The 13391-nt window shown below is 36.9% G+C and overlaps 4 protein-coding genes across 5 annotated transcripts; 2 read left to right on the forward strand and 2 right to left on the reverse strand.

The window, feature by feature from the left end:
- Nucleotides 1-289: 289 nt before the first annotated feature.
- On the reverse strand, nt 290-2832 carry LOC101221270 (protein IQ-DOMAIN 1). Of its 2 annotated transcripts, XM_004134233.3 has the most exons (5): nt 2492-2832; nt 2207-2326; nt 1862-2110; nt 1506-1784; nt 290-1440 (listed from the first exon to the last, which is right to left on the reverse strand). In XM_004134233.3, exons 2-5 carry the CDS (start codon nt 2285-2287, stop codon nt 640-642), a joined length of 1410 nt encoding a protein of 469 aa, XP_004134281.2. In that variant the 5' UTR covers nt 2288-2326; nt 2492-2832; the 3' UTR covers nt 290-639. The 2 variants fall into 2 exon arrangements, with proteins under 2 accessions (XP_004134281.2, XP_031739090.1); XM_031883230.1 differs by having other exon boundaries at nt 2207-2832.
- Nucleotides 2833-5662: 2830 nt separating this feature from the next.
- LOC101221509 (zinc finger CCCH domain-containing protein 19) lies at nt 5663-8599 on the forward strand. Its single transcript, XM_031881904.1, has 9 exons — nt 5663-5814; nt 5916-6010; nt 6096-6274; nt 6345-7164; nt 7257-7360; nt 7754-7813; nt 7966-8016; nt 8145-8215; nt 8315-8599. The coding sequence occupies exons 1-9, from the start codon at nt 5735-5737 to the stop codon at nt 8448-8450; spliced, it is 1596 nt and encodes a 531-aa protein (XP_031737764.1). The 5' UTR covers nt 5663-5734; the 3' UTR covers nt 8451-8599.
- A 1119-nt stretch (nt 8600-9718) lies between these two features.
- On the reverse strand, nt 9719-10270 carry LOC105434805. The gene has a single exon (XM_011652320.2). The coding sequence runs from the start codon at nt 10268-10270 to the stop codon at nt 9719-9721; it is 552 nt and encodes a 183-aa protein (XP_011650622.1).
- A 1554-nt stretch (nt 10271-11824) lies between these two features.
- On the forward strand, nt 11825-13127 carry LOC101218660 (60S acidic ribosomal protein P1). The gene is made up of 4 exons (XM_004133718.3): nt 11825-11971; nt 12107-12181; nt 12559-12777; nt 12889-13127. Exons 2-4 carry the CDS (start codon nt 12113-12115, stop codon nt 12940-12942), a joined length of 342 nt encoding a protein of 113 aa, XP_004133766.1. The 5' UTR covers nt 11825-11971; nt 12107-12112; the 3' UTR covers nt 12943-13127.
- The last annotated feature ends 264 nt before the right edge of the window (nt 13128-13391 follow it).

The following is a 13391-nucleotide window of genomic DNA, read 5'->3' on the forward strand; positions in this document are numbered from 1 at the left end:
ATTTTTTTTTTCTTTCTAAAAACTAGTAAATGGCATCATAAGATATCCAAACAACAATCTAAAATCTCATGCAAAATGGCCCTTTCAAGTTACCATGAAACTTCAAGGTAAATAGAGTATTTAGCAAATTAAAAGTATTTTATGTGTTTGATTAGATGGTAAAAATTGATTATCAATTCTAAAACACACTAAAAAACAAAGATGCTTAGAAATAGTCTTGAATAATAATAATAAACGAAGAAAGAAGGAAAAAAGAGCACAGCCAAAGAGAAGCACACAAGAAACAGTATGGAAGAATGATCATATCAAACTATCAATTAGTTGTATGATTATTGTAACAATTAAACACAAAACACAACACGTTTCTGTTAGACCAAATACAAGAATCAGTATTGACACTGAAAAATACTAAACAATTTCAAAATCCCTCGATCTGTTTAGGTCAAACAAAGCATATTATATATGGACCAATTTGGCCAATTTGAGACAACAACGAAGTCTTGAGACTCTTGGTTAAATAATGTTACATCCTATTCCTGGGAAACTCTGTTTTGGGGGTTAGGAGAATTATAAGAAATATGTTTCAGTAGGACATTGATTTTAATCATCCTAAAATGCATTCAAAGTTTTTTCATCTTATCACCTTAGCCACCTTCTTAGATCCGAGGTTGATGATGGGGAAATCTCTCCGCCTAGGCTCTCAGTACAGCAGGAAGAATAGTTGGATTGCTGCTCCATCCCCAAGTACGTCCCACTCACGCTCTTGAAACTTGGACTCCTCAAAACTCCATGCCCAATGGGATCCGCAACTGGGAATGACAGCCGTTTCTTCGCACACCCAACTCCTCCCTTCTCCCTCTCCCTCTCCCTCTCCGGCGTTGATGCCCTTTGCCTTGGTGCGCTCTGCGATCGCAATCGTGCCTTTGCAGACTCCGTGGCCGCCATGTAATTGGGCAAACAATTGCCATCACCACCATAACTGCTACTCGCCCCACTCCTCCCTTGTTGGACCAAATTCCCACTGTAGTAATAGTTTGACCTTAAGCTCGGTGTTTGGGATGTATTGTCGCTTTTGTCTTCTCTTACAAAACGCGGGCTTGCCGACCGGACTTGTAGCATAGGCCTGGTTTTAGACGGGGAGGGTGTGGCCGGTGAGTGGTGGAAAGAGTATACGTTTTGTTGCATCCGGTTAAGTGGGGAACTGCCTGAATGCGGGTTTGTTCTTTGTAGATTTTGGGCCATTCTTCGGAAGTTGGAGGATGTTCGAGTGTAAGGCTGGAAGGTATCGATTTCCACTGTTTTGATTGGATCTCTTTGATCTGTTGAAGCTCTTCCCCTGCTTTCCCATGCCTTCCTTGAATTCCATTGATCTAACCACTTGGGTCTTTCTTCCAGATCATCTCCACTGCCCATGGACGGACTTCGACCTCTCCGCCATATCTGAAATTTCGAATCAGAAACAGAACACGAAAACAGAGGAGGAAGAGATGGAAAAAGAAACGAACCTGTTGGGAGAGATTTCTATCACGCTTCATTGCAAACTCCTTCCTGTCAGACAAGTATTGAAGGTAACGGGATCCAAGGGCGGTACTAGGGTCGCTGAGTGTGGAATTACCAGACTCCTCGTGAGAGAGTCGCATCCGCTGATCGAGCACACGGGCCTGCACTCGAACCAGCGCTTGCATGCATCGGAGGGTCATCTTAGCCTGTTTCCTGACGTTGTGACCTCTCACCAGAGCCTGTAACTTCACAAGCCCCTTGAGGGCACGCAGAGCCCTCCTTGCCTTCATCAGTAAATCAGACCCAAATCAACGTAAACCCAAGAGAAAGAAAGTATGATTTTTTAGTAGCACAAACATACCAGGTATCCTCTAAAAGCAGTCTGAATGAGAATTGCAGCGTAGTGGTCTCTGGCGTTGTTGGAAGGCCTGGTGCTGGTGGTGAGGCGAGCAACCTGTACAGCCGCTTGGGCGGTGACCATTGCAGCTTCGGCAGTGGCCACCGCCGCAGCAAGGGCCGCGTCGGAGGATGGGTTGGAGGGCGTTTGGTGGGTGACCTGGTCGTGCAGATTCGTAGATCGCCTAAAACCCCATCTTCGCTTCTCTGTTTTCTGCGGAGAAAACAAGGAAGGTGTGATCATGAGATAAACCCATAAAAGTGGGAAAATAATAGAGCATAAAAATGATAAGGAAAAAGGAAAACAAACCTTGTGATCTTCATCTTTTGAAGGAGATCTAAAAGCCCTTTTGACGGCCGTCAACCACGAGGATCCTCCCTTCTTGCCCATGAAAAACAGAGCGCTGCATTTACAAGTAGACTAGAGTGGCTGGGAAGAGAGAGATCATTCATTAGCAACTCATTGACAGATAGACCCCCCAAAGCAAGAGCAACAGTGTGGTGAAGTTAGAATAGGGTACTGCGGTGCCCCACGTCTTTGAAAACTATGAATTATGCAATGCAAAATAAAAAGAAGAAGAGAAAAAGGGCTAACGTGAATTATGCAATGCAGCTGTAAATACATCCATCCAGTAAAGCTGAAGCCGGAGCCACGGATGGATATTGAAGAATAAGAATCTTTTTTCTTTTCTTCTTTGATTTTTAAAATGGGAGGAGATTAAGAATAGATAGGAGGAGTTTAGAAACAATAAAAGAAATAAATAAAAGAAATGGAGAAAGAGGGTTTGTGAGTGGGGATAGAAGCATGGAATGAAACATTTTAATAATGGAAAGAAGAAGGCCAAAGGGGGTATAGCATTGAAACCAAGACGTGAGAAGTGGAGAGAGCGAGAGAGAGAGAGGCATTTGTTGATTTGTTTGGGAAAAAGAAACCCACAGGGGTTTGGCTTTTCCAAAAAACAATCCTCTTTTTTAGGTATAAATATAAATATTAAAATACTATAATATTAAATTCAAGTGGATAAAAGGTTTGTTTCTCCAAATCTTACTTTGACAGTTGAAAGAAACAAAGCATCATGTATTGCTAATCACGTGCTTCTGACACACGGGAGAGCGTAGTGTCAGACCAGTTTGCTTACCTGTCTACCTTGCCTTGGTCCCACTTCAACCTCACATCTTTTCCTTTTCTTTTCTTTAAATATAACAATTAAATTTAAAATAATTAATTCTATAACAATATTTTTAAAATATTATAAATATAGTCAATTTTGTTTATCATACATTTCATCACTCATAAAACTTATGCAAATATTGATATATATAGTCTATCACATTTAAAGGGTTTCCTGGCTCCATGGTGCATAAATCATTTTTATTTTTTCTTTCTAATTTAAAACAATTCACACTTTCTTTAACAATTTTTTCCTATTAAACTATATAAACTAAACTCACCATCAATTAATCAAATAAATATCTCCATTGCTCTTTTTTTATAATATTATTATCAATATTGCAATTAAATTTTAGAAACAGAAGATTGTAGTTTATAGAAACAATATCCCGATGCTCACTTTTGCCTCTCTCTCTAAAATGTGTTCCTGTAAAGTTTTTCAATCCTTAATGAAAATAACATGCACTTGGATACTGAAATTAAAATAATATTACATGTATCTTTTAATCGTTAGTACTTAAGTATTTCTTTCAACATAGCCTCACATGTTAAAAAAAGTTGATTTAGTCAATTACTAAAAACAAAACTTTTTTCTTTAAATCTCTCAACTCAACTGTCACCGTTGTGAATATTAGAATTGGTTGGTGATAAAATTGGAGTACACTGTGAATTAAATTTTGAAGTTCTCTCTTAGATGGAATTTCTTTCTCACCGTATTTTCGTCAATTCACTAAACATAGAAGTTAATGATAGACGGTGAGAAATTGAATTTTTTTAAAAAAATGTAAGAAAGTAAATTGAAAATGTCTAGACGCACACGTAGAGAATACTTAGAGGGAGAGGATACAGAGCATTGGGCTCAAAGCCCATCTACTTTTCGTCAAATTTTGAGAAGCTGGGCTGTACAATATGGCCCAATGTACTTTTGACTTAGTGGCAAATTTACGAGAAATTCATACAAAAAAGGCACAATGAGAATGCCAAGTTACCCCCACCGATTTTCTACTCAATTTTCTCTCACAGTTGGTTGAAGGCGAATCCATTAAGAATTCCATGGGCGAACTCGGTGAAGGAGAAGCAGATGACGAGAATCAAAGAGATTGGTAGAATAATTGAGTAGAGAATTGGGGGCTGATTTACTTGGTCTTTTGGTAAATTTCACACCTTTATCAAGTCTTTGTGTTTCGGCAAAGTAAAACTAACCCAACTTTCACTTAGAGCCTCTCATTATAGATGGTCTGTACAAAAACGCAAAATTCAGATAAATTTCTTACACAAAAGAAGGTTGTAGTTGTAACTAACACATTTCTATTGGAAAACAATGGAGATCTGTATTTCCACTGGGAGTGGCTTCAGACCGAAACTCCATTGCCATTGGAATCAGAACTGGCGACGATTGGATTGAAATCGCGAAAGGATGCTCCTCAAGTCCCCAAGGCAGCTGAGCATCCGCCACGAGTTCAGCTGACATGATTTTGAAAGTACATTTGAAAAGCCATTTCTCTTTTACAATCATTTTCTTCCTTCCATTTTATACATCTCGAAAGTCTCTCCCTCCACCAACCTTCTCAAACTCCTCCATCCCCAACAGCCCCTTGCCATACTAATCCCTATTCTTCTCATCTCTTCTTCAAACTCTTCATTTTTCTTAATTCAATCATTATTCTAATCCGCCTTTTATTGATGATTGTGTTACCTTATGATTAAAATTGGATATGAGAAACAAAAGTGTTTGGTTTTGAAACATAGCTACCAAATACAAACTAAACCAAAAATCTAAGACTTTTTTTTTTACGATTTTGGATGAATAATTTCACAAATGTATTCAAAATTATGGAATGTGTGATAAATTTGTTTTTAGTATTAATTTTGAATGTATGGTGGAAGGCCGATGATATTATTATTTTCTTATATGTGAGATAGATTTTGCTTTATTTATGTGTACTAAATGATAGGAATTTGTTAGTTGAAAAAAAGGATAATTGTTGGAAAGGTTCTAATACAAATCTTCCTCTAAATTTGATTCATGCATTTTGCCATCAAATTTTATTTTAAACTCGAGTTTCATTTTTCAATTTTCAAAAAACTATTCAAAATTTATTCCAATGAGAGATTGAACTCTCTAATACTATAATATCTCGAGGATAAATTTATAGATGAAATTTAAAATTTAAAATTAATAAATACATTTAATCACATAATCATGATATATTGAATCATCAAGAAATCCGAAGTTATATAGTTTAAATTAGGAATAAATTTGATAATTATTAGTGGTATAATAGCAAATAAATATATAGATACTTGAAAATCTCAACATTTGATCCTATTATTTTAAAAAAAAATCAAATATTTGAAAAGAAAAAAAATATTATTATTGAAAAGTGATAGAAGGGAAGGTGAAGAGTTAAAAAGAGAAAGAAAAGAAGAAGGTGATATGGTTGTTGTAGGTGTGGTTGAATTAAGAAAAGAAAATGTAACGAGTAAAAGGAAAATATTAATGCTTAGGGAGAAATCAAGTGGAATAGCATTAAATAGAGGATTGTGAAAAGTTGTTAGTTTAGTGTTTAGGGGAAAAAGAAGAAAAAGAAGACGAAGGGGTCACCTTCATCATCTATCATATTGGTGGTGTGTGCGCGCGCGCGCGTTAAGAGTTAAGAGTTAAAGATGGAGGAGGGAGATTCAAAAGCAGAGGACTGGTGCTTCGTCTGCAAGGATGGCGGAGATTTGATTCTCTGCAACAATGGGTTGTTGTTTTTGTTTTGTCTTCACACACTTTTCTCATGCCCTGCTCTTCCTCCCTTCACATCCTCTGCATGATCTCATCATTTGTTTTTTTTCTTTTCAGCAACTGCTCAAAGGTGTACCATCTCGAATGTCTCGGTCTCGACTCCGATTACCATTGCCCAACCACCTCTCCTATTCAACAAGAGTGGACTTGCGGTACTTAACCCCACCATTCCATTCATCTGCTTTCTACTACCAATCTCCAAACATTCTTAATATATATATCTATTTCTTTCTTCAGATTGCCATTCTTGTTCTTCCTGTAAAGAAGCCTCCGAGTTTCACTGCTTCTGTTGCCCAACCTCTTTCTGCAACAACTGTATCAAATCTGTCAAGTTTATCCACTTGCGACCCAACAAAGGCCTATGTTCAGACTGCTGGACTCTCGTTCGTCTTGCTGAGAAACTTTCATTCTCCAAGGTATTCTCTTTTATTTCCTATTTCCTTAATTCACTCGTTTCTAATTCTTTCTTCCCAATGCAACTAGTAGAAAGCTGTGGATTTCGAAGACAGAGATACACACGAGTGCCTGTTCAAAGAATATTGGGATATTGTCAAACAAGAAGAAGGGTTAAGCAGACACGTTCTTGTCGCTGTGGAACAAACCCGTTCCTCCAAAAAGGCCACCAGGCAAATGAAGGGCTACATCCCAACGCCAACACGGCTTCCCAGTACTCTTCAACATGAACACACCGACTCCAAGTCCAAATCCAAGTCCAAGCCCAAGCCCAATAATAATAACACACACAAATTCTTGGGTTGGGGTTCCAAACCTCTCATTGAATTTCTCACTTCCTTTGGCGTGGATTCAACCAAGGAACTATCTCCATCCGAAGTGAGCTCCATCATCTTGAAGTACGTTCAACAGAATGACCTTATCCATCCCATAAATAACAAGAAAGTCATCTGTGACAGACCCCTGCATCTCATTTTTAAGAAGAACACTGTATCCATGAAGCATATTGATCTTCTCTTGGGACCACATCTTTTTCATGACAATAATGAAAATCATGGCATTGGCGAAAAGAGATCAAGTTTTGAACCGGACGAACCACAAATTAATGGGGATGCTGGTTTGAACAAGTACTACAAAACATTGAACTGCTCTCAGGACAAACCAACCTTTGCATCAGTGGTTCCCCATAACATCAATCTCGTTTACTTGAGGAGGAGCTTAGTGGAGGATCTTCTAAAACAACCTGAAAGCTTCGAGGACAAGGTGGTGGGAAGTTTTGTTAAGATCATAGACACAAATTCCAGCCAATTTCAATCTAAAGTGAAAATTTCTCAACAGCTCTTGCAAGTGACAGGTTGAATAAAACATAATTAATATATGTTCATTTAAGTTGTTCGCTTTTGCTGATTTGTTAACTCATTAATCAATTGATTTGTGGTCTCTCAGCTGTGAGCAAAATGTCAAGCAGCGATGGAAGGAGTATTGTGTTGCATGTTTGGGGGTTGCCCAATATTCCAATTTCCATGCTCTCTGATTCTGACGTAACTGAGGTAACCAAACTGCTTAACTTATCGATTGCCCAATCAATAACATTCTCAATTTGAAGGCTTGTTTAGTGCTATAATTTTATGCTAAATTAGATGTAACATTATAATATTTAAATTAGATTGGATTGGTGGGTGGAGCCCAATTCCTATTTAGCTAATTAATTCTGAATTTTGTCAGCCCCACATTTCATTTCCAAATACATGTATGAAGGTGAATGTACGTTCATTATAGAAACGAGAGAGATTGGGTTCCTACAATACGGTCAAGTGTCTAGTTATGTCCTTAGTAGACTTACCCGAGTTTCTAAATTATTGATTACAAAACTCTAGCCCATTATTTATTTTAAGCTTCTTAAACTCTTTTAAGGCTAGTTACGTTTGATTTTCTCAATGTAGGAAGATTGCCGGGATCTCAAGGAAAAGATGGAAAAGGGTCTACTCCAGAGACCCTCTGTTGTAAGTTTAGTTAATATGAATAAAATAATAAATTCCTCCCTTTATTATATCTAAATATTTAATATATATAATGTATAATATATAATATACGTAACAATGAATGGTTAGAATAAGTTGGCTTTTGTTTGTGTTCCTCCTTTTCTTGATGACAGGAAGAGATTGAAAACAAGGCTCGGATTCTTCATCAGGACATCAGAAAGAACGTACATATTTCCACTTCCATATCTGTTTTTTATCTTCAAAATAATACGTCTTTGTTTACAATTCCTTTTGGCTTTTATCCGCATCATAATTTTGTCATGCTTTTGTTCGTTTTAATTTTTGGTGGTAGTGGATGGAGAAAGAGCTAGTCAACTTGCAAAACCTCATTGATCGCGCAAATGAGAAGGGTCGAAGAAGCGAATATCCTTTTAAACATTAGTTTTGAAGTTATTTTTTCCAAGTTAATAGCTAATGAATGGTGATTTTGGCAACCTTAACTAGGCATGTTTGGTGCTAAACGCTATATCAACTGATAGAGGAAAGACAAAGGCTGAAGAATGAAGCTGACCAACAACCAACACTTCTGAAACAGCTTCCCACTGTTATTGCTGATACTGCCGATGCCCCCACTCAACTTCACACATTCTCTAGTTAGGATCAAACCAGATTAATTTTCTGTACAAGCTCTGGGAATCTACTTCGTTTTAATATATAAATCAAATATGTACGTGTTCGAAAGTGGACCACTCCCACCCTTTCTTTAAAAAGTTATACCAAGGAATCTCAAGTTCGAATTGACAGGAACATGAACAAAGATCAATAAGTTCATCCCAAATGTAGACCTGAAAAAAAAAAAGGCTATATAGTACAGCTAGACAAGTAGAATTGATTAACAGATATCTTAGGATAAGTACGTAGTCTATACTGAACAATGTATACCGAGAGAAAGTAGTAGTATATAATGTTATATGCAACTAGATAAATTAGTATAAAATATTGAAAAATTGGGGATATTTTTTAAATGTATAGATCTTATCCACGTACATTGATAAAGTAAAATATATTATATTTGAGACATACAATAATGGGAAATACTTATAGGTTAAAAACCAAGAGAAAAATATAGAGAATTAAATACACATTTGAAAATTTCACCCCATATAAAGTCCTCAAATTTTCATGCATTTGGTTTCCCAAATTAAAGTTGAAAAAAATGTGAGATTTGCATGGAAGATCCATATCCCAAATTTGGGAGCTTGCGGTACCTCCTACATAGCACTTGGCCAAAAGGAAAGAAAGTGAAAAGGAAGGCTCGGATTCTTCATGAACGTATGTATTTCTACTTCCACTTCCACATTTATTTCTTTTCTTCGATCCTTTTTGCCTTTTCTCCCACTCCCCACCATAAAGTTCCATTTTTTTTAGTTCTATTTTTGGTGGTATTATTGGATGAAAAGAGAGTTAGGTAGGGCAAAGTTGCAAAACCTCATGTGTTGCGCAAATGAAAAGGGTGGTGATTAATTAGGCTACCTGAACTATGCATGTTTGGTGCTAAAGGTTATACCAACGTACAGAACAATTAACAAAGACGACTAGAAAGAAGCAAGACACCAACCACCATGCCCACTCAACTTCACTCTTGTTCATTAGGATCAAACCAAATTAATTGTTTTTTCTTTTTTGGTACAAGCGCTTTGAACTTCCTTCATTTTAATGCATATCAATATAGAACATTAATTATTTACAAAGTTGGACCAGTCCTGGGCCTTTCTTCTTATAGTTGCGTTGGTACTAATTAAGGAATTTCGAATTGCTAAAACACAAACCAAAATGATCTATAAGATCATCTGAGAGAGAGAGAGAGCAACTAATGAAATCTAATATGTTACAAAGTAAGGGAAAGGACATAAAAAGGAAAACAAATCATTTGAATCCATAGTGGGGCTTATCCTTCCAACTACCTGCAACGCTGGAATGGTCCGAGTTGGAAGCAGATTCGAGGGCGTTTCCACACTTGGCTACGGTCCTGACGTTGTCAATCAACTCCTGAGTGCGATTATTTTGAGACAAAATTTGTGAAAGTTGTTGTGGGCAAATCACCAAGTTGACCTTCCACACACCGGCGTTGTTGTACTTTGGAAACATTACATGATCTGGCTTGGTTTGGGATTCGGCGGTGGACATTCGATAGGGCGTGGATAATACACTGTGGTTATGGTTGGGAATGTATTGGTTGAGGGGAAGGAGATAGTAGACTTGGCCACCCTCAAGCTCCTCTTTATGGTGCAGCGCATCCGAGAATATGCTTCGGGTCTTGAAAATGGCATGCCCTGGATATTCACCGGTAATACACTCCGCCGTTATTGGCGTATACAACTCCATGATTCCCCCACCAACCGTCACTACTTTCACAATTTTGTTTACTTCTTCTTCTCTTGCTCCTGCACCTGCTCCTTTCAACATGCAATTTCCCATTAGTCCACCCTCTGAGACTTACGATTTAGAATTTACTATTTTACATACAAAGGTAAGCATTGAGATGGAAGGACGCATATTGATTTTGAGCAGAGGAGGTTTTAGTTATTCAAATAGAAGCAGCGTTGAATTAAGAGGGAACCCCTCACCTCACCTCACCTCATACAACAATCCATCCTTTGCTTTCCTTTCTAAATAAACAATTCCAAATTCTGTATTATCCTGACCTTTGCTCTGCTTATGATGGTGTATGGCCCCATCCATTTCCCTTTCTGATTAAATTAAACTAAAATCTCTTCCTTTTTTTTTTTTTTTTTTGTCTTTTTCATCATCCACATTCCCACTCAAACCCAATATTCCTTCTTCATTTTGACCACAATTTCTTTCATTCCCCCCTTCTTCTTATTTACTTTAGTATCATCAAGTAAAAATTAATTAAATGGATGTATGCTAATTACTAAAATTCAATACCAACCAGGGTTTGTCGGTGCTTATTAATTGATTAAGGCCGTGGTTAATTATGACTTCTCTACCGTTTTTTCTTTTCTTTTTGCAAATCCTTAATTATTATTATTATTACCACCACCACAAACTTCAATACAATGTTCATAAGAAGAATGTTATAATGAAGTGAAGAATGATAGAACGAAGGAGGAGAATATTTAAGATTGAGGATATGATTTATGTATAGTATTGTGCTTAGTTGACAATCCTCTAATTCATAAAATAGGATAATGACGGTGGTTTGTGAGTGTCACACACAATTTAGTTTAAATTGGTGGTGGAAAATTTTTAATTCAAATTTTTTCGTTCTTAGATACGTTTAGGTGTAGAGGAGCTAAATTCTAATTGACAAATGAATAGTGGTAAGTAAATGGATGGGTGATAACTTGTTACATAAGATTTGAATTTGGAGGTCTAATTATATTAGGGTAAGTGGAGGGATTTAAATGATATATGCAATGGAAGGTGGAAGAGAAACATGATTAACATAAAATATTGTTGATTAGAAGATGCTTTGAAGCAACTTTATCACCGTAATCATTCAAAGTTATTGTAGCCACAAAGAAAATTCAAACGTACTAATTATTACTTATTTAAATTAACTGTGTGTTTTTTACCCTTTTGAAACTAAAATGAACTGTTAATTCATGATTGGTTCATGTTAAAAACCATAAATAGTAATACTATTCTTCTGCTATTTTTGGTATCAAATGCCAAATGGAACTAAGTGCTGCTGCTCCTACATCTCGGACTTAATTTGAATTCTTATTCATTTCTCTTAAAATATTAATTTCCAATACATCATAAAACTTATAATAGTTATTTATTTTATTGATAACCCTTTTGAATGTATGTAGATAAAAGATTAATACAGTAATGTATATGTATGAATTTCCTAGAACAAGTGTAATTTGAGGAATATTGATATACTAATTAATTAATTAACAAATTAATTTGAGGAAGGGGGTATCTCTATCCGTCTCTCTCCGGCTTTTTAGCTTCTTTTGTTTTGACAATTTCAACGCTCTCGGATGAGCTACAGCTATGTTGGCTACTATTGGGCCGTGTATTCTGTTTGGGCCTGTCCAAACAGGTAATCCAAGCCCACATCTGAAGCTTCAATAAAATCCCAATTTTTGAGTGCTTTCCCAAACCCTAGAACATCCCTGCGCAGTGAAGAACGCCCGTTTCGATCTGGTCTAGAATCTCTCCCCCTCAACTTTCCTGCTTTTCTTCTTGTTTGATTTTCTTTAATTTCTAATACTTCGTGCTTTCTGTTGATCATCTGCGTTTCTTCTTCCCTGATTTCGAAACTGCTTTGTGAACGCGCAGTCTAAAATGTCGACCGGAGAAATTGCCTGCTCTTACGCTGCTCTCATCCTCTACGATGACAATATCCCTATTACCGTATGCTTCTCTTTATTCCTCGCACCCGCCTTCAATATTTATTTTCTTTCCTACGCATTACTTTCGGGATCGAACTAACTAGTGACTGATTATCTCGTGTTGTTCTTCGTCACTGGGTGCATATCAGGATTATTTTAGTGTTTTGCGCGGTTTTGGTTTCGAATAGATAAATTATGTAACTGTTTGGTTTTCTGTACATTAATATTTATATAAAAATAGGCGCACGGTTTAGATCTTTTTTTTTTTAATTCTTTTTCAGGATGTTTATGAATTTTGTTTAAATCTATCAGTATTGTTTTGTTTTGGATTTCTATGATAGCGTTTGTTTGCCAATCTCTTATAAGGAAATAAGATTAGAAAATGTGTTTTTAAAACAGGCCGAAAAGATTGCTACGCTTGTGAAGGCAGCTAAGGTTTCCGATGTGGAGTCTTACTGGTATGGTCTCTTTGCCAAGCTGGCTGAGAAGCGTAGCATTGGAGATTTGATCCTCAATGTTGGGGCTGGTGGCGGTGCTGCAGTCGCTGCTGCTGCACCAGCTGGCGGAGCTGCTGGTGGCGGTGCTGCCGCAGCTGCTCCACCACCGGAAGAGAAAAAGGTATGGAATAGCCAATTTCGTTCCTATGATCGACCCATGTATTCTATTTTTCTTCAGTGTTAAAGTTTTATTTTGTGGTACTAATATTGTGATTACTTGTGTAAATTGCAGGAAGAACCAAAGGAAGAGAGTGACGATGATATGGGATTCAGTTTGTTTGATTAGGTCAAGATTTGGGATCGCATATTTTGTTCTAGGTTTATTATCTTTTTAATGCCCGAGGTGGCCCTTGTTATTTTACAGATACGTAGTTTTGGACGTCCAAACAAATTCGCGATAAGTTTTGATTTGAATGTGATCTGATTTCATCTTTTCTGTCTAATATATTTTATGATTTCATCTTTTCCGTATGGTACTTGCAATATTTTTGCTCTGATGATTTGCTTGGTTTCCAGTTTTCTGATTTTGTACCTATGTGGTTGGCATGCTATATTCTGTTGCTCGATCTTTTCAGTTCAAACTTTAATATTAGTCGTTTTAAATTAAACTTACTACCTAATCCTACATATGTCGATGGGATCTTGGAATTGTGATGCGTTCACAAGTAGAAATTTCTTGGGCCACATAGATAATTGTAGTGAGAATCAGGAACTTCAATGGTTAATTTACTTGTT

This window comes from Cucumis sativus, chromosome 3 (assembly GCF_000004075.3).
Source record: "Cucumis sativus cultivar 9930 chromosome 3, Cucumber_9930_V3, whole genome shotgun sequence".
Classification (NCBI taxonomy): Eukaryota; Viridiplantae; Streptophyta; class Magnoliopsida; order Cucurbitales; family Cucurbitaceae; genus Cucumis; species Cucumis sativus.